Below are 21,260 nucleotides of genomic sequence, written 5' to 3' on the forward strand. Positions count from 1 at the left end.
GGTCCAAAACCTTGGTCCAGACTGAAATATCTCAACAACAATTGCATGGATTGCCATACAGTTTAGTACAAACATTCATGGTCCCCAGAAGAAAAGTCCTACGGACTTTGGTGATCCCCTGGTTTTTCCTGTAGCACCAGCAGAGGTTCACATTTGGGGTTTTGAGTCAAATGTCAACAACTATAAAATGGATTGCCATAAGATTTGGTACAGACGTTCATGGCCTCCCCATGATGAATTATGATATATTAATGTTTGTAATCCCTTAGGATTTCCTCAAGTGTCACCGTCAGATCAGAATTTCCAATAATTTTTTTTTTTACCAAATACCTGCAGAACTAACGGTATTCCAAAGTACTTTGATTTTGTGCTAATTAGCAAATGTTAACAACTAAGATGGTGAACATGGTAAACATTTTACCTGCTAAACATTAGCATATTAGTGCAGTCTGTGATTTAGACTGTGCTTTTCAGTAAAAATCACATTACAGGCATTTTTTACTGCCCTGCTTTCTGAACATTTCAAACCTGTAGCTGAGGGTCCTCTTCTTCCAGCGAACTGACTCTCCAAATCGTTCCACATCTGACAGACCACAGCGCGGCTTCTTCATTACTGCCAGAGTCTCTCTGGTCAGCTCTCCACTTGGAGGTAAACCAAAGAAGCGCTGCATCTTCTGGACGTTATCACAGAATTCAGTCGTCCAATCAGCATCTTCATCTGGGTCTGTAGTCCTCTTCTGTCTCTCTGACTTGACCTCTCATGAAATGACATCAAAGACCACAAACCAGGCCAGAAAACAAGGTGTAGTCATGGTCATCTACTGCTGGCTCGACTACGGTAACGCTCAGGGGTGTAGTGACTAGGGAGTAGCCTGGAAATCTCCTGAAATCTGATTTACAGGGATAATGTGGAAAACATATTTGATTAAATTCCTTTAAAAGATACTTGTAAAATGTCTTCAGTTAAGGAGAAAATTCATAAAATCCTTCAAGCAACTAACTCCTCTGCTGTACAGGATTGTATTTGATTAGCAGATATGTGTGTGGAACAGACACAGATTCACTAATGGCCTCTGGAAGCCATTTGTCACACATTTTGTTTGAATTGGCTGGAAAGAAAAGAGTTTGAATGAAGGAGCTGCATGCTATGAGGAGAATAAAGAAATTGTATTTCTTGCAGGCTTACATTCAGTTTGTGTCTAACAAATGGAATGTTATTAATTAATAAAATTAAATAAAATGTTTTAGAAAACGTTTTTGCTGAGAAATGATTTAAGTGAATACATTCACTTAAATTGCACATTTTATTTAATGACTATAGTCATAAATGTACAAAACTCTCTGTCATGCTGTCTAAAATGTTGAAATATAGTGTTAATTGTAGAGAAAATATCTATGGATACAAAGCATTCAGATTAAGATAATATTGTTTTTTTTATTATCTTTTTTTAAATTATTGTGGTAAATGGTCTGTAGTCTTCCGACCACTCAAAGTGCTTTTATCCTACGTTCACATTCACTCTTTTTTGAAGATGGTTAAAAGATGTTGCTGGGGCACCTGGGACCTGTAAAAGCAACACTCAGAAGTGTACTAGGAGATTAAAATGATCAATGAAGGTATACTGCTGTGCCTTGTGTGTAAATGCATACAGCATCTGTCTTAATGGGGAGACCTTTCGCCCTATTTCACCTAGCTGCAAACCATCCGCTAGTCTAAAATTCATCTAAACACGAGTCTTCACATGGGACACAAACCACCGTCTCCTGGGTGAACATCCTATTTTTATATTGCCTTGTGCTCCTTTTATATATTTTCTTAATGCCTTTTTGTCTTGTGTAAAGCACTTTGAATTGCCTTGTTGTTGAAAGGCGCTATACAAATAAACTTGCCTTTCCTTTCCTTGCAGTCTTTAAGTTTCAAACATTCCAAACATTTTCTCAAACCTTTAATAATATAACGGTGCAGTAACGCTGCTGCACTCATGTAATTGTAGGTGTCACACAGGGCATAAAGATACTGCAGCCTCTGACTCATAGTATTTGCTGCAGCTCCATAAAAATATGAACAGTAACCTCCATGGCCAAATGTTCCATTTATTGTAACACCGCTATAATGTGAGTGTTGGTTGTATGTGATTTATTGTGTACAAGACCAAAACGAAAAGTGCAATACAGAAAGAACAAACCACAAGGGAAGTGAAGAAAGAAAAAAACAAATAAATTATTATTAAAATCCATCTTAGGACATCAGTAAATCATTCAGTGTAAAGCTGATGATGTTTAGACAAAATGTACAAAGTATGATTGGACTAAGAATTTTCTTTCTTCATTGGGTAGCGATTGGTGCCCATATACTGTAATACCTCATTTTGGGAAATATAAACAAATATAAATTTTTTTTTTAACAAAATATGTCAAATATGATACCAACTTTCAAAACCAGGCAGTCGATGCTACCTAAAAGTCATTTGGTGTTCAGAATGTACTGAATTTACCCTGCAGAATTTAATTCCTTTCTGTGTGAAGAAGGCTTTGAAACAGCATTTCGAAATAATATAAATTGCATTGAATATATCAAATATGGAAAAAAATCTCAGGTAAAAATGCAGTCGGCAATGCAAAATCAACGCTGCTCGTATCACTCCATTAAGCCACACAAGAAGCCGGTTGCCCTGTGAAACCTCATCCCACTTAAGCACCATTTTATGATTTATCAGAACATGTTATATTTGGGACATTTAAGATCAAGATCGTTGTCAACATTGACAACAATATTTAAACACAGGATTGGCAGTTACAAAATATGTTTCACTTGATAAATGTTAGCACTAACAGTGACTCTGTGTGGCTACAGTTGCTCACACATTTTGCTGTTATCTTCAGACTTCATTATCCGTTTGCACAAGATAACGCTGTCTTTGTAGACATCACATCTTGCCTTGTTACAGCCTTCTTGAGAAGTGAGTCTAGTCAGACTGATAGAGGAGCCAATTAGCAGACATTCAGAAGGAGAGCTCATAAAGATAATTATCAATGCATCAATCAATTACATTTTACTTCAGCCGAGGTTTCACAGGGGCAGAAATGATTTAGGTCTCTAATTAAGTTACGATATCAAGATTTCATTTGTTCTCTTCAAATTATAAGTAATCAAAGTTTTGTATTATTAAACAATGTGATGAACAACCACAGCAGCTGTCAACTTCCAGCAGAACGAGCATCCAGAACTGACTACTGGAGGTTTCAGAGGATGAAAGACATCCAAGAGATACACTTATCGAGACACATATCAAGTAATCTCTCGTATACAATAAGTAATATGTTGTTCTTATTTTAGTAGCAGATTTGAACTCGATTTGTCGCCACAATGAAAAAGAGCAGTTATGACGGGTTCTCACTAAACACTTTGGGTATTTAATCCATCGAGGCATTAACTAACATTAGTACGGCTGAGTTTTTCCTGCTTAAGATGGTTTCGCTCATCTTACGGATTTGACTGGTAATGTACTGGTGACAAAATGCAAGGGAAATTTGACTTCCGTCAGTGACTATCGTGATGAAAAAGAAAAACAATGTTTGACTAAAACATTTAAACTAAACTTGTTTACATGGGATGATTTCTTTCATTATTCTTATTAAACATTAAAGTATATCCCCACAAAAGCAATTCTACAAACAGTGTTAGTTGCCATAATAATGTGTGGACCTGTGGAAAAAGACATCTGGAGTCATTTACAGTATCTTCTGGAAAGAGAAACAAATCCTATCAGTGGGTCAACAATGAGTTCATTTAAGAAGCTTTTAGGGAAATCCAGCACTTAACTGAACCAACAAATATCAACCATACAAAGCTCCACTCAGGTCAAGGTAATGGGGCTATAAAGCTGTCTAGAGTGAATCTCTCATAAAACACTGTCTCAGAGCAGAGACCTGTTTATCTGGCTGGCTCTATTTCATACTTTCTTACATGGCTCTTATCCCATACAAAGTGGTAAATACCTCTGCAAACTCTTGGTCGGCTTCAGGTGGTTCTGCATGGGGTCTTCGCAGGTCTGGAGTTCGGAGAGGCAAGGCTGTGACAAGAGTCTGGCCGGTCACCATAAGAGTCACAAAACACAGCCACAGCATCTTCGTGTTTGACAGGCAGGAGTCCCAGCAAGTCAGTCTGTTCAGCAGCTACTCGGGGCTAATACTAAGCTGCAGTGGGGACCACCTGTTAATTATGTATGAGTGTTCCTGTCCCAACAAGAACAGCTTGGTGGCTCCCTGCATAACAAGGTCTTCTTTAATGTCTCTCTTCTCTTCTTTTATTTATAAAGCTTGTCAGAGTGGGAAATCAGTCATAACTGGTACAAAATTCTCAGAAACGTTCTTACTTTCAGATTTAGGAGTAAAAACAATCTATCACTGAACTGCCCCTATCTCCATTCAGTTCATGGGAACTGCAGAGCTGTCCTAACCTGCAAGTGGAGAGTGACAAAAACAGCAAGCTATGCATATACATGGGATGTTTAAAATAACACCACGGTATGCTACAAAGATTAAATTCAAAATTCTTTTGAATAATCCTGTCAGGGATAATCTTGGAATCTACATGAATGTGTTTACATGAATTTGTGTGACAACGTACCTTGAATCACATTCACAAGCTTTCGAAAATAGACATGGAACTACCGAGCCCTTTCTATTGCAAGCTCCAAAACTACATGTCTTTCCCCAGCTCTATATTACATTATAAAAGGATGACACAAATTGGTTGCATACAATGCTTAATATTGTGGCCAAAAGGTCCAGGTGCCAAAGATTTACCTGGGCCATGAAGTGAAGCAGCAAGGGTCAAAGAAAACATCTGGTCTGTAAGCAGTTTAATATAATTTAATTTAATTTGTGTGTGTCATTTTTTTTTTTTTTTAAAGTAAAATATAGCTATCCATCCATGACACAATGGGTTTTTATATTCAAAGTGTTACAGAACATCACAGTGTCACTTTATGATAAACGATAATTGAGAGGTTAAAAAACTTAGATAGGCACTCTGGGTTATAGCCCGCAGACATACATTAATCATAGTCTTTACCTTTACTGAACTGTCTGCAAGGTGAACGAGGGCAGATTTATTGTGCTGCATTCTTTCTTTTTTTCTTAGGTAATGATCCTGCCAAATGAGGCTATTCTCAAATAAGATAATAATGTTTTTGGGGATGAAGAAAATAAATCAAATAAAGTCAAGAACTGATGTGGTTTGAAGGATAGAGGCATTTAAAGTATAATTGATGACATGGAGCCAAAGAAACGCATAGGTTTTACCTTACTGTGATAATGTTACTTTAAAGAGACAACATAAAAAAAGCTGGTATAATATAAAATAATGAAAAATGCGTGATCAACTGTCATCCATTTTCTAGCATCTGGTTGCCTCTTCTTCACGCCTCATGACTGTTCAGCAGTCTAGTGGCAAAACATTGCAGGAGTCGTGGTCATTACCTCCGACAAGGCCGGAGTGTGGCATGCTTACGCAGAGCTGTCTGATTGATACACTGCTAACGCTGTACAGTCTAGACTGGAAGTGTATTGCAATACTATGAGTGCACTGCAACACTTTAAATTGTTTCAAAATCAAGTCTGATCAATCAATTAGATCGTTTGACATTTAATTAGCAACGTTGTATTCTAAATTTTAAATGTCTTTTTAGTTCTCAAATTAGATCACCTCGCTGAGGTGGTAAATAAACATACTATTAAGGTTTATAAGCTAACAGCACCATTCCCATCAGCTTCTGTTGTACTTTGTTTGCAGTGCTAAAAAGATCCTTACACAGTATACCTGCTAAAAATCTCCATCATGTTAGCATTTAGCTCTCAGCACTGCTGTGTTCAGGTACAGCTTCACAGAGCTGCTATGGCTGTAGACTCTGGTCTTGTTAATGTCTTTGAGTTTTCACAGGTTAACCAACCTAAAGCCGAGTTATTTATGCACAGACACATTAAGGTTAAAATACACAAATGCATAGCTATTCTACCTTAAAATATACAGTAACAAGTTCAAAAACAAGGACGTATGCCAACTAATAACAGTATACCAGTGTGCCAGCAGTGACGTCAGAACCAGCAGCCTCTCCGTAGGTGCTTTCATTGAGCTACTAACCCTCTTCAGCAACTCAGGCATTCCCAGCATGAGTCAGCTCAGTGTATTGACACGGCTTCTCACAGATTAAATTTGTTTTACAGCTGTGACATGCACCTCTAAGCCTGAAGACAATCTAGTGACGGGTTTCAGTAGATACAAGTAACACTGAGTCAAAGGAAGTGGGGTGACTGGCTAAAACCTGCTAATGATACTTATTAGGGCTCTATTACACACAGCTTGACACTGACTCATAATATCTACCTTAATGGACCCGGCCGGCTGAGGCTGGATTTGATGATTCAAATAAAACCACTGTTGTTTTGCTACTACTATCTGGTGCAACAGTGGTGGAATGTAACAAATAACATTTACTTAAGGTACTTGTACTTTACTTAAGCCTTTTGTTTTCATGTCACTTTCTGCTTCTACTTTGTCACATATTAAAGGGAAATATTTATTTTTTACTTCACAATTATCAGCTTGACTTTACATATTAAGAGTTCTGCATTCAAATGTGTAATAATGTCAGATTTTGGACTATTGGCTGGACAAAGCAAGCCTTGTGAAGATGCGACTTGGAGCTCTGGGTGACCAAGCAATCCCAGTTGTCGATGAATTGAGAAAATAACGAGCAGATTAACGAACAATGAAAATTATCAGTAGCTGTATCTAAGAAATTACTCTACCTCAACCAGCTACAACATTTCTGCTAATGAAAAAGTAATAATCTAATGATAAAATATGCCATCACCGGGGCCAGAAGGCAGGGATTTTTTACAGGTTGGTCACATTGAAGGGGTGTTTTCCCTCTTTTCTCAATAAACCAATGGAGTTGTGTCAAACAAGGGCCAGGTGAGGAATGTTTGTGTTTGTTGAAAAAACTCTGACAAGTTTAAGCCAGAGCTCTGTGTTTTGAGTAATGACAGTTTACGATCTCTGTTATGTTCAGGATACCTTCCTGCTGCATACTCTGATCGACAGTGTGTGTGTGTATATTATACTATTTCTGCAAAGCCTGATTGATGTGTGTGCTGTTGTGTTTCTATAGCATACCGAATACTGACATCCTGTTGACAACGACGTGTTTGTGTTCATACAGTAACTGGCAAAAACCTTATGCACTTATGGAACATTTAGCATCAACTGCCTTTACATAACAATGCTTCTGTACAATACCCAGAGAGGAATGTGTTGTAGCCTATGGATGTTGGAATTAATCTGTCTGAACTTGCTGTTATTACAGTACACGTCAAGAGGCCCAGCTAAACTATAGACAGTACAAACTGTATGTCCATATACAGTACTTGCTGTACATTACATGTTGTGATTTGATTCCTCCTGCTGTTGAAAAAGCAGGACTGCAAGATGAAGGAGAACAACATGCAAGGGACAGTATTTGTTTTTTAAATTGTTATACTGATTCAGTTATAGTACAAATACTTAATAAATAAATCTAGGGAAATCAGGGAAATGAGAGATTCAGAAGTGTTTTAAACTGTTGGAAATGTCCTCTTTGCAGTGAGCTTTCAGGTCCCCATTTGACAAATTTAGGATTAGCAATGGGCTGAAGACCACATTACAGAATGCGTTATGTTGTTTTGCTTTGTTTTAATTCTGTCCTAAAACAACCAACAGTCAACACCAGATATCCAGACATTCAAAGAAAATACAGACAAGTACTTATTCTATTATGCTATTCAAGTCCGGTCAAACACGTGTTAGTGGTCTGGTGTCTGGCTAGTTAGGCATTTCTACAAATGACCTGCTGCTGAATACGGAACCCTGTTAGTATGTTTATTTTTTTGTGTTTTGTGTGTTCATTTAAATGCAGTACTGTATAGACTCTTTTAATATACTCAAAGATTAACAAATTATCTTAAACAGGTACATGGCACACAACAAACATCAAAATCCAAACCACATCACTGAGTAAGGTTCTTCATTCAGTGTCCTGTATACATTATGCCAAAAACTAAAAAAGTATCTGGGGAAATCCTGATCTGCTCATTAAATAATAATAAATCTGTTAACATTTATATGTTAGGTACTTTATTGAGACTTCAAAAACAAAACAATTGAATATAATGTTGCTAAAACTTTTTTTATTAGAAAAATCTTAGGAAAGAAGAGAGAGGGACGAATCAAGAGGATTTAAAATTAAAATCTGGTCAGCAGAGGTCCTCAACAGAAAATTCAAATGAAGTGATTGATATGGGAGTCTGATCAAGCCCGGTACTGCATGTGTTTCTACATGCATGTTTCTACATCTCATCATTTGATAGAAGCTAAGCTGTGAAAGAGGTCTAAAGATTGCACAGCGAGAACCGATTTCAGATAACTGTGCTTTTGTCTAACGGTTCACACTTTTAATGTGCACAGTATATTCACTTCACTGCCATTATGCATGGTCCTTGTCTTTGTGCCATCATGCTACACTTCCAGCTGCACTAGTATAAAGGAGCAAATCAGTAACTGAATGAAAAGTCCGGGTGACACACACACTTTGAGCTGTGTCCAACACAAACAAGCCTGGAACAAGCCTACAGTGTGTTGCAAATTTTTATGGTGTAGTGATTAAAACAGTACTTCCTCAAAGTACTCTGAGCGAAAATATCTTAACCCACTCTACAAATGTCAGCTTCGCAGTTCAAACACAGGGGAAGAGCAAACCACCTCTATATCTGTGAGGAGCTATACTGAAATATGGTGCCTGCAGGGTTTGTCACAGCCAGTGAATGCCACACCTTGGAATTGCACGACTCAGTTCAAACAACTAACATTGGATTATTTGTGATAAGATCCACAACACTGTAGATAAAGAATTCAGGAGTCATTGGTTAATACAGTGGGTGGCTTCAAAGACAAAACAAAGTTCTTCTGTAGGCAAATTGTACGACACGTTTTCTTTTATTGGACAATACAGGACATCATTAAAGACTGGCACATGATCAAAGTTTAACAAAATGTTGGCAGAGTTTGCTCTTCTGGGCTGGACTTAAGTATCATCACTTACAGCTACAGTTAACATCATTAGAACAAAATGCAACAAACATGTTGGACACATGGAACAAATGGAAGGCCAAAGAATCAGGCATTTGTCCTCCTGATGGGTTAACTGCTAATCATCAGTGGAAGGGCACACTGCACAACACAAGAAACTATTTGAATGGTTTGTTTATCATGAACATCAAGGCAACTTGGATTACACTGCAAGGATAACAATAAGGCACCCTCTTTGACAGCTGCTCACCTCTACTCATAAGCAGTGATTTCAAAGTAACATACAGTGAACGTTCCACTCAGACATTTGAACAGTGTTAATACTTATCTTTAATACATTATGCTTAAGAATGTTTGCAACACTGGGTTAACGGAACTGTTAGACCTAAGCATATGAGAGTTATTGACAGCATGTAGGCGTAATGAAATGTGACTGTATTACGTGTTGTCTCAGGAAATCATCCATCACACAGCAGTTTAGGAGGCCACACAAATACCAATATGTCCAAACAATAATGTTATGCATCTTCCACAGTTCAACCACAGTTACTTCAAGCTCCAGGTTCTATTGTTACCATTACATGTCCACCATTTCACAGTAGCAAAACAAACACTGTAAATAAAAAGCCCTTCATTTCACGTTACAGATCCAGTTCATGAAAACTGAGTTCTACAGTGGGTACGTGGTGGTTCTTCCATGCACGCTGGCGTGCTTGGCAATGTCTGAAATAAGCTAGAAATGTATGCCACCTAGTGGTTATATCACAGACTGTTTCACAAAGCTTTTCCTCTACAAGGTGTCCATGTGCCATCTGACTCTTCACCTTGATGCTATGGCATAAATATACAAAAAAAAGAGTTAAAGGGTCATTTAATCCTAATAAGAATGAAGGACAGTCAACCACCATTAATCTTCTCTAGCGTGACACAGATATTAAAGGGTACTTTGGGGATTTTTTTCTTTTTTTCCCATGTTTTTGTGTCTATGTGACTATTTGGGACAAATTCTTTGAGAATTGGTCCAGCAAAACAGGGCTGCTACATAATCTTTGTTTTTGTCACTGACAGGCTCCGATTGTTTTTGTGTCTGACAACATTGTGGAAATGATCCCTACAGAGATAGACCTTTTCAAAGAGTAAAGTTTAACCAGAAACACTCACTATATTGCTCCCATCAAAGCCACCAGACTCCCTTGAAAAATACAGTAATTTTACATTGCAGAACATTAGAGCTGCTGGTCTGCCACTGCCTTGGTCTGTTAGTTTGTTTGTATTACTGTGTGACTATGTTGTTTTTAAAGGGTTAAAAAAAAACTTGATCAATCTCTAAAATGTTATCCCAATTAGTCACACAGAAACAAAAACAAGGGAAAATAAGGTCCACGTTGATCCATTCCAAAGTTACCCTTTAAGAAGATTTAGTGTAACAAAATAAACAAATGTTTAGTACCTGATTCCCTGCAGGTTATAAGGATGCAATGACTCAGACAGGTTCCATTCATTCACTTGATCCTTTGACTGAATGTTAACAATTACAAAGAGGAAATCTTCCTCTTAAACAGGTTGTTAGCTAGGTTTTAAACTGTCAGCATTTGAACTTATTTTAACTGCTGTCTGTACTAGCTGTACACATCAGCCACTATAATCATGCCGATGATAATGTCAGACAGACTATAGGCAAGTTGAGCTGAAGCATTCCCAGTGATCTTTCTGCATGTTTGCATTATTTGTGTCTGATCAGACCCTCCAGATGTTGGTAAAATCCCAACAAAGGGGTTTGTTAACATAATACATCCTAAGGGAGGCTCATTGTGATTCTGATAAAATTCTAACCCTTCACAGAGCACACATATGTATGCAGTATCACTTTAAAGACTATGAACATGTTTTTTTTTCTGACCACAGAAACTTGAGATGTAGTAAGTGGTTCCACTTTCTTTGTGTACAGATCCTGGGAAAATTTAACCCTGTCCTATACAAAATTAAAATTCTGTTGTGTAAGGATGTGTAACAAATCTATAAGCATTGCATCTCTTGTTGGCTCTAACAAGATTAATGTGTCTCACACATTACATGTCTGTATTAAATCCCAGAGCAACTTTGGCAATGAAACAAAAACAGAAAATAATCATTCCAGTCTTTGCATGTTTCAATGGAAAATTTCAAGTAAACATGAAGCCTGTGGGCAAGACAGCTCAGCTACACTAACACAGTATCACCTTCACTTTTTAGCAGTTACTATCCCAGATGTAGTGAGCTCATAGAAAGACAATGTGATACTCCTTGTTGAAAGCAGAGCTCCCTTTAAAACTACACATAAGCAAACAACATTAGTTATACTTGGATGTTCAAATATCTCTAGGCTTAGGAGATTCATATTTCCACAGAATCAAAAATACAATAATAAATACGCTAATGTGAATTCTGAATTAATGACAGTTTTCCCTTTTCCCATACCCTAATTAAGATAACATTTAAAACCCCTTCAACATTTATCACCACAGTGGACTACACGTCAGATTTGCATTGACAATGTGTGAGCAAATGTAAATTATTACACTTAAATAAAATTACAGAAAAGCTAGTCTAATAAATTATGATTAATGAAAAAATCTTCAATGTCTTAAAACTGGACTCGGTGCTATACTGTACTTAGTAAATCCCCACAGTGCAGAACCGAAGGGTCCCTGGGGTGTTGCCTTGGGGTCTACCTTCCCCCTAGCTGTGGGCTGATTTCCCAGCAGTGGGCAATGGCAAGTCCCTGTGCCAATGGTGTCTTGATAGCTCACCATCCTTCAGCTGGTCCCCATCCCTAAGTTTCAGCTCGTCTTCTGTGGTTCAATGTGGAAAGTGGGCCAAACGCCACAAAGAAACTGAACAAAGTTAGGATGAGACAGGACAAATAAATATAAGAATGAATGAATACAATTAAATAAAAGGTATGGGAGTAAGGGCTAGACATACCTTTACTTTTGGTCTGTACTTGAGGTAGGTTGACCTGATCTGCAGGCTAAAAGCAGATGAACATTAGATATGAATGCAAATGAACCTGTCTCACCACAGCTGACTCGTGTTAATTACTTACGGGAGCTTACCTGAGAAGTATGTGCAGGTATGATCCAAGGCCGGTTAAGATGTGCCACCAGGCATGGAACTGTGTTACTACGCCAACACCAGGGGGAAGTCTTTGTCTACTGGCTCTGAGAGACCAAAAAAGTGTTGACCCAACAACAACAAAACAAAAATGCTATCTCATACAGTATGAGATTCTCCAGAGGAGGGTGCTAATAAATTGTCTAAAAGGTCATTACTTGTGGCTTTACAGGCTTTGACATTACTTTGAGTCTTGTATTGTCCTTGAGATTACAAAAGTACATCACATTAACATTGTGATGTCACATTAAGGTTAATGCACTGTTGATGTGAACATTTTCCACACCACTGCTGTTGAAAGGAGGATAATTAACTTTGCTCTCAGAATTCCAAAAGTAACTTTGTTGTTGATACATAATAACAAGGCCCTTAGTTTTTTTCCATTACAAATACTCACCTTAATGTGTCACAGAAGATATTGTCGATGTTCCACAGTAGAAACCCTAACATAAAGACTCCTAAGGAGGTGTAACACAGTGGTCTGAGCCATGGGTAAACCCTTGAAACAAAAACAACAATGACAAAAAAGTTGTTACTCCATTGAATATTAATGAACAACACTTCCTATGATATGTTAGGCTACTGTTTTTAATTTTTAGTCTTCCTGGCAAACTTACCATGTAACAATGAAAACAGATCGCATCACAAGACAAGCGACTAGAGCACCATACATGACCTAGAAGAAGACACAGTTATTGACTTGGCTTTCAAACACAGCAAGGGCTTGAGGGGCAAGACAAATACAACATATAACATATTACATATTTTATCAAGTCACCAGAGTGTTTCCATTGCTGAATTCCAGGAAGCCTCAATCTCAAGCTGTATATTGATTAATGCAAATATAGCCATAGTATTCTAGCATAGCTTTCCCAATAGAAGCAAAGTTGACAAATTTTCTTCCATCCAACAATGTTTTCCTTGAGTGTAGTGTGCATTTAAGGCGAGTGACCACAGTAAGTGCTCTTACTAGCGCTAAAGACGTTGAGTCATTTTACAGAATAAAATATTTTAACTTCAAAGTGTTTCCCTTTAAAGGTTCAGTGTGTTTTAGTGACATCTAGTGGTGAGGGTTGCGAGTTGCACCCCCCCCCCCCATCCAAAGCTGTATTCCGAACTGCCTACTACATACTACTGGCAACCGCAGTATGCAGTATGTACTGTATACTGCATACTGTATAAGGTATAGTATGTAGCATGAAACTGTTAAATAGATTTATTTTGCAGCATGCTACGCCAGGCTTTGCTAGTTTCCGGTTTTCAAAATCGGAACAATAAGAGGACGCTTAAAACGTATTCTTCTTTTAAATCTTACATATGAGAACAAGGCTGCAGCCGAGCTGTAGCAGATGTTTGCTTCAGTATATTGGTGCATAAATAAGAATTATATAAAATAAATGCAAATAAAAAGCAAGTACTATAACCACAACTGTAACATTACACTAACAATGTAATGTCTATTTAGAATAATGATAATAATAAAGCGCCAAAAGTCCCCTTTCATACCACTACTGTTTATTTTTTTTTTATCAAAGTGCTTCTACCTTACACAAGCCAGATGTCTCTTGATTTAAGTTAAAACGTTACAACATTACTCAGAATGTAAAGACAGAATAACAGCGGTATGAACATTTAAACTGTCCCACAGCTGCGAGTCTTTACTCTCACGTTGCTGCTGGACACATTTTCCCGAATCAGTACGCCATCCGGGCATTTTTGGCATACTGTAGATTTTGCTTTTGTTTGCATACTGCATACTACATACTACATTTGGGCTAAATCAGTACATACTACTAGTATGGTAGGCGGTTTCAAAGTATCCATCATTGGTCACTTGATAGGCACATGGTCTTGTTATATATCACCATTAGCAAACATTACATGTTTTCCATCTGAGAAACATGTCAAGTCTCTCGTGATAATGGCCAGCTAACAGCTAAAGCTATCAAACAACAGCTTTCTTTTGCATCGCAAAAGTCTGACAAACGTATTTACCTGTCCAGCAGAAAACAGACAGCTTCAGCTCCGCTTTGAAAACATCTGTCCCACATTATAGTCTTCCATCTGGGAAAATCCACAACATCCGTGATTTCTGCCGTCAGCTGTTTGTATCTATCCCGACTCGTCTGGCTTCATGGTATAAAGATCCACAAGCTGTCGGCTTTCGTGCTAAATAACACGTGTGCTCCTTCATTTGTCCAAATGTCACTTCTCTTCTAATAAACCAGAAGACTATCAGAGACTGTGTATTACTATTATTATTACTTTGTACATATTCAATGTAGTGACGGCCGTTTACATTACTGGAATTATACAAGCAGAAGAAGAAAGCCGTGAAGACAAAACGCACTCTGTGGCGCTGTTTGTCCGTTGTCGGCTACGGTAGAAACATGACGACAAAATACAGCGACCTCCATAGAAGGGGGTGCCTGCGGTTTTGTAGATAAAAATGGCTCATTCTAAGGTAATAAAAACATAACGGTTCATTATGTAAGGTCTTTATACACCACAGAAGTGGTGGATACAGTTATGGATATTATATCGCATTTCTGTCAATAGATCCTCAGAAATATTACACACTGAACCTTTAAATAAATAAAAACATTTCCACCATTAATTTAGGCAGAAAAATTCACCGGAATGCAGGAAATTAACTGTTTGATGCTCAAAATATTCATTTAATTCAGCATTTAAGATTTCTAAAAACAGTGTTAACGGTAGTTGTTGTCTCAATCTCGTGAACCCAATATCATGTCTCCTCTCATCTTGTGAGTGTCACACCCCTACTATTCATCTTTTATTAGAATTATTAACAGTTCTCCTCTGGTTAATCAGCAAATTGATAAAGTAGCATTAATTATATGATTTATAATTTAGCAATTCAGTCCAAATCAGTGTTTCCCAACCTGGGGACGGGGATCACCAGATTAAAAGACTACACAAAAAAAAGTCTCTGTCACACAATTAAATTCAACTTTTCTGAATCACCTGGCCGGGTCAGTTTTTTTGCATTTTCCTTGATAATCAAGCAAGTAGACTCATAGTACATAGTATTTGTTCAATTACATTCAAAGAAAGCCAAAAAGTTTAGGAACCTCTGTGTTTGATTACAGTAAGCGTACAAGTGTATATCTGTTGCTTTGCTACATTCCTCAAATCCACCAAAGTATGCAAACCAACACAAAGGGCTACATGAATTCAGTACAATCTATTTGAGGAAGTAGAAAACTACTCGTACACAAAGCCGCCATTTGAACCTAAGTCTATGTATATCTATTTCACCGTGCTCCAACATTATCAGTCTTGTAATGAACCACCATAGAGCTGTGTGATCAGTTAGCAGAGTCAGCTGCAAAGAGTAAACAAAGGCAGCTTTTTCACATTTTCCTTACTGTTGTCAAGCAACACACACACACACACACACACACACACACACACACACAAAGTGGGACTCTAACTAGGCACAGTTACTATAACAGAAGAGGCTGTGCTTGACTTTAAATGTGCATGTGGTTATTGTATATGTTTAGGGTTACAGAGATTCTTCTTGGCAACAAACGTTAACTGTGGTTTGAGCCCATAGTTAAGGATTTAGTGCTCAGTTTAGGGCTTGGTATCTGTGTTTTTTTTTTATGCTACACTTTAATAAACACTTAACGGAGCATCAACAAGCAGTTAGTTTACATTAAAGGAATTTTACATATCTGCTTTGATATGAAATGCTACTTTATGTTTAACAACGGGCATGCCGCATAATGTGTGTTGCATTCTGTGTTTACACAAGGTAAGAATGACTAAAGGCACACTGAGCCCTAATAGCAAACAATGAGTAATATGAGCCAGAGCACTCCCTTACCTGGTGAAAGACTGGCTCCTTCCACAGTAAGTATACCTGCAAAAATAAATACAGAAACTACTCAAGGCGGTATGGGGGTATTATGCATCATTTACAATAGGGTATACATGTAAATGTTCACCATTATAGTGAACGTGCATACTCACCACAGTGACTGAGATGCTGAAGATTAATAATAATGCAATAGGAAATAAGCTGATGCTGTTCTCTTGTTTGAAGCACTCATATCTGCAGAATAAATAAATGTGTTTATCTTACATGTTCAGCTTAAATAACTATAAAGAATAAAGAGAAACACAAGGTTAAGACACGTGGTGCTGCGAACAACCACATGGCATGGCCACCACAGGTGATCTTAAAGAGTGCCCACGTCAGACGCCACGTGGGGTAAGTCCCTGTACGTCTGAAATCTGAAGTGTGGAGAGATCGTCTCCACATAAAAGAGAACAAGCTGATCTAAAGAGGAATGAGATACTCTAGTCCAGTTAAGAATCAATAGTTCCATTACATACAGTGCACTCTACAGCCACAAGAAGATATCACACTGTACTTTTGTGGATGGATCAAGTGTTCAATTAGGGGTTGACTGGTTTATTTTACAGCCACAATCACGCTAAATATGTTCTCACTGGCCATCAGTCTTAAGTGCACCAACAGCAATAAATCCAAAGTTTGAGCCACTTACAGACAGTAGACAAAGACACATGTACTGTAAATCATTGGTAACTCGTCCAGTAACTGCAAATGAGAATACAGAGAAAACACATATAGGATTACATTGTTTCAGCATAATTTAGCATCACACGAGGCAGTGCCTGACCTCATATTTCAATTACAAATAATTTCATTCATGCCATTTTAGCAACAAATTGAGATTATTGGGGAAAAAAGATACCCTATCATTATTCTGTGAGTACACTTTTTGCTGAAATACTGAGATTTCAATGTAACACTGTAGCCCACCTGCATCTCATATAGCAGCGTCATGTGGAAGCACCAGGAACCGACACCAACAGCTGGGCGACGCACAGACAACCACACGAAATATTAAAAATGAAAGTCAGGACATTTTCACGTGTTCACAACATGACTGATGGTATCAGCAGTTAACACTGTACAACCGGTAAGGCTGTTAAAAACGATGTGTAAATAAGATTGTGTTTGCTACAGTGTTGCCACTAATGAACTATAGAGCCAGGAAATTTATGGCTTCAACAGACTAACCTGCCAGTCCGAGGAAAGAGCAGATGTAGCGAAACTCAAGGCCGTCACGAAATGTCTGGATGGCCCCACAAATTGGAGGAAGAATCATAATCAGGTTGCTGACAGTGTTCCCTGTTAAAAAAGACAACAGAGACAAATTACAACCTGATGACATGACCTGTGTGATATGTGAAGACCTCCAAAGGCCTCTGAGATTGGGTGGCATGACGGCAGCGAGAGTTCAGCCAGACAGCCTGGGTTACATATTATGGTCGTTATAATAACAGCATGAATGGTTTCTTATTACAGAAACCTGATCACTGCAAGGAGTTCACGCACACCCTTCTGCTGCTATGTTCACTGCCACCACACGTGAATTTTCTATTGTATTACCCGAATATTACACAGGAATTCACAGCACTGAAATACTTGAATTACTGTGCAACCGTGATTTTAACTATACAGTAGTATATGGTAGTATTTGGGTTTATAATAACACATACAGGTAACAGATAAACAGGCGGATAGTAAATAATGGATGGACAGCAGTGTTACTTTTCAATAGTTCTTAGAGCCATAGGTGTCATTTACACTGGGGTCATGTCCCCATCACTTTTTGAAATGGCTGATTTTGTCCCCATAGCTTTTTGAAGTATTTGTTAAATTGGTACTGATCAATTGCTTGCAACAAGAAATGTTAAGTAACAAATGTGAATTCTTTTAGAAAGGTTTATTTGCACAACAAGAAACATGCAATACAATTTAAATATAGAAGAAACAAATGTGCATTGTCCAAGAAAGTAACTTAAGCTGAAAAAAATTAAGTTGTTGATTACTACTAATTATATTACTTTATATTTATATATTTTGTATTGTCACCTTACACCTGAATTTTGCATTTCCCTTTATATATATATATAAGACATTTTAATCATAAATTGGTCCGGAGAATGTCTCTAGAATGCAGGAAATTAAGTGTTTAATGCTCAAAATCTTCTGGGGGAGGACCCCCAGATCCCCAAATCATATATCACAGTAGAGAATATTTATTCTAATATCTTCTTATTTTGTTCATGTTTCGGGAGCAAGTGTATCACTGCACCCCTAATCTGAGCCCTTAAATGTCCCCACCACATTTCAGCACAAAGTGACACCCTTGCTTAGAGCTCCAATGATGAGTCAATTAATTAAATTACTGACACAAAATGAATCAGAAACTATTTAAAGTTGGGTGGGCGATGTCGGAAAACTAGCAAGAGACACCTCTATTTCCAAAGTAACCAACTGAAAAAATCCCACCCCCTCCCTCAGGCCTCCCTCCAAAGTCACTCTGCTAAAACACATTTTCATGCGCAGTGCGTGCACGGGCAGAGAGCGTGCAGGTAAGTAGGCCAGCAAATCATTTCTTTCGGACTGAGAGAAAAATGCTTCTGAACTAAATTGCCTACCCCAGCTTAAGTCATTTTTCAAGAATGGACATAAGACATTTGATGAAGTCACCCTGGGCTCTTGGATATTGTGATGGGCATAGTTCACTCTTTTCTAAACCTCCCTCCCACAGGACATTGCTGTGTACTTACCAGTTATTATCAGGTCCACAGGGTACCTGATAAAACAGAGCTCAGCAGTGATCCTAACGTTGCCCTTTCTAGATGTGGTGATATACAAACTGTGCTGTGGAAACATTTAGATTTACCAGCACGTTAAGTAGTTAAAAAAATAATACTGCTTTTTCATAACCAACATGACACTTATGCCTTTATCTGCAGGTGTCAAGCCAAGGCAGAGTGACCATTTTAAAATGTGTGGACTTGTACTGATAATAAATGCATCACACGGCAAGAATATTACAGCATTGGAGTCTTGTATTTTTCCCATTTCAGCAACATGGCAAACATCTGAATGTGATGAGACACCTGACCCTTTTTGTGGGACACTCTTTATAGTCTTCTGCTGTCACCACGTGCTGGGGTTTTAAAAAGAAAGATAATGCACAAAAGCACTCATCAAAATGGGGATTAAAATCATGCCAGTGTCTCTTTTCCATATGAACAATGCCACATTCCAGCCATTGTAACCTGAATCACCAACAACTATCAAGCCAGGCCAGCGTGTGTCGTTTGTGCAAACAAAGCTTAAACTGTTAGTGTCCTTCTCATGCTGAATTTAAACCAATGTTACAGTATGAATACAGAAAGCAGAATACAGAAGGACTAAAACATGTACTCCACAATTACAGTGGCTTAAAGGACTAATTTGAGGACATTACAACGTGTTTAGCACCACAAAGGCGGGGACAACATATAGAGATAAAGAGAAGCAGTAAACTCTGACCCACTTGGCCTGAGTTTAACTTTCCTTGAAGTAACTGTTGCATCACTTAATATCCTGAGCACCATTGGCGGCATGACAATAACCTAAATTGTGCTCCATAGAGTTTACTTTCCATTATACAATGAAACATTAAAGAATGTGTAGGGTGTATGAATCACAGCTGAAAGAGGACTGTCTTTTAATATATAACATGCCTTGTTCACTTCCAAAAATGCCTCTATAATACCTAACTTTGAAATATTGTGTCCCTCCCTATCATTGATACTAAACCTACGCCCTAGTTTAAATCTAAGATAAAGGCCAGTTTTTATCATAAGACACAGCAATGACGCGACATGATAGCGTGGAGAAAATATGTTATCACGTTACAAGCGGTGCCGTGAATGACTTGAGTTATGCACCTTGTGAAGTGAAACAGACAAGACCACGTTCCAGAGTCGACTTGATACAAATAAGTTAATATAATTAGTGGTAATGTGCAATAATGTTAAACTGGGTTGTGTCTATGATAACGTAACTAGCTGACACATAACGTTACTGCTGGAATAATAACCTAGAGTGAAGCTAACGTTAGGCTGCATGCAAAACAGCTCAAGAGCTCGACAGCTTTTCCTTTTCCTCTTTAGTTCTGTTTGCTTGGTTAAATGCCGTGTTAGCTAACATGCAGTTTACACTAGGGCATTCATGAAAGCAGAGCTAACACGATAACACAAACGACTTTACTAAATGCTTTTTACACCCGCTGCTGCTTCTTCATGTTTACGTTATTCAGGGGCGACTGTACACAATGGCGGTCTTCCCCAGAGGTCTCCTTAAACGCACCACAAATTCACATTTTTATTTAGTGTAAATGACGCCGTTCTATTTTACTTACAAAATTCAGCGATGTAAAAAGAGACGACATAATTTTCTTCACACCAGTCCAGCGTTGAGGTCGGCCGCCCCCAGTATCCTTGCCTGTCTGCCGAGGGAGCCATGATGGAAGAGGAGGAGGCTGTGGGGTACTAACGGATTTGTAGTCCCATCACAGCACGTGCACTCCTCCTCCTCCTCCTCCTCCTCCTCAGGAGCGACGGAAAGGCAGAAAAGAAAGTCCAGTCCAACTGTACAGAGATAACCACAGTGTTAGCACCAAGTAAATAAATACATTATACTTCGTGATGAATTTGTAAAGTGTTCTCCTTGGTTCGGGTTCTTACACAGAAAGATTAAGCGAATAATAACCGAATGCACTCGAGGAAAGCCCTTGAAAAATAGGCTACTGTAGCCTATTGCAACACACTTTACAAAGACGTGCTGTATTCAGACTGTACAGTTCAAGAGAATTTTAATTGATTAAAGCGCTCACTTGACTCATAGAAATGACTTGCAATATAAATATCTTGAAATCACAATAATAAAGCAATCCTTACAAATACTTGGGACACCGTCTGATTTTTTTTCATTCTAAGCATTTTACCAACTATTGTGTTTTACGAATAACACACGAATAAACTCATATAAAACTGTTACTCCTATGTTACAGTGGTTACCATCTGTATTACACCTCACTGTTCTGTGTAAATCCAGATGTCCTCTAGGTGGCGT

The 21,260-nt window shown here is 38.2% G+C and overlaps 2 protein-coding genes across 5 annotated transcripts in view; both read right to left on the reverse strand.

The window, feature by feature from the left end:
• LOC123963790 (matrix metalloproteinase-18-like) overlaps positions 1 to 4,128 on the reverse strand; it is an 11,924-nt gene extending 7,796 nt beyond the window's left edge. The window contains exons 1-2 of the mRNA XM_046040834.1: positions 4,000 to 4,128; positions 529 to 755 (exon numbers count right to left, since the gene is read on the reverse strand). Coding sequence (XP_045896790.1) covers positions 529 to 755; positions 4,000 to 4,128 — 356 coding nt within the window. The remainder of the gene's footprint in view (positions 1 to 528; positions 756 to 3,999) is intronic.
• Positions 4,129 to 9,015: 4,887 nt separating this feature from the next.
• Positions 9,016 to 20,695, reverse strand: acer3 (alkaline ceramidase 3). 4 transcript variants are annotated; one of them, XM_046039911.1, is made up of 12 exons: positions 20,548 to 20,695; positions 17,361 to 17,471; positions 17,100 to 17,152; positions 16,822 to 16,874; positions 16,283 to 16,364; positions 16,137 to 16,172; positions 12,898 to 12,956; positions 12,678 to 12,779; positions 12,223 to 12,327; positions 12,092 to 12,137; positions 11,917 to 11,958; positions 9,016 to 9,958 (listed from the first exon to the last, which is right to left on the reverse strand). In XM_046039911.1, exons 1-11 carry the CDS (start codon positions 20,648 to 20,650, stop codon positions 11,947 to 11,949), a joined length of 762 nt encoding a protein of 253 aa, XP_045895867.1. In that variant the 5' UTR covers positions 20,651 to 20,695; the 3' UTR covers positions 9,016 to 9,958; positions 11,917 to 11,946. The 4 variants fall into 4 exon arrangements, with proteins under 4 accessions (XP_045895867.1, XP_045895865.1, XP_045895866.1 ...); XM_046039909.1 differs by having other exon boundaries at positions 11,917 to 12,000; XM_046039910.1 differs by having other exon boundaries at positions 9,016 to 11,958.
• Between the last annotated feature and the right edge of the window lie 565 nt (positions 20,696 to 21,260).

Source organism: Micropterus dolomieu, linkage group LG23 (assembly GCF_021292245.1).
Source record: "Micropterus dolomieu isolate WLL.071019.BEF.003 ecotype Adirondacks linkage group LG23, ASM2129224v1, whole genome shotgun sequence".
In the NCBI taxonomy this organism is placed as follows: domain Eukaryota; kingdom Metazoa; phylum Chordata; class Actinopteri; order Centrarchiformes; family Centrarchidae; genus Micropterus; species Micropterus dolomieu.

Coding starts and splice junctions, on each gene's coding strand:
- acer3 (XM_046039909.1), bottom strand. CDS start 20,650: ATGGCTCCCTCGGCAGACAGGCAAGGATACTGGGGGCGGCCGACCTCA. Junction 16,173..16,282: donor TCAGCATCTCAGTCACTGTG/GTGAGTATGCAC, acceptor TTATTTTTGCAG/GTATACTTACTGTGGAAGGA. Junction 12,328..12,677: donor ATCTTCTGTGACACATTAAG/GTGAGTATTTGT, acceptor TTGGTCTCTCAG/AGCCAGTAGACAAAGACTTC.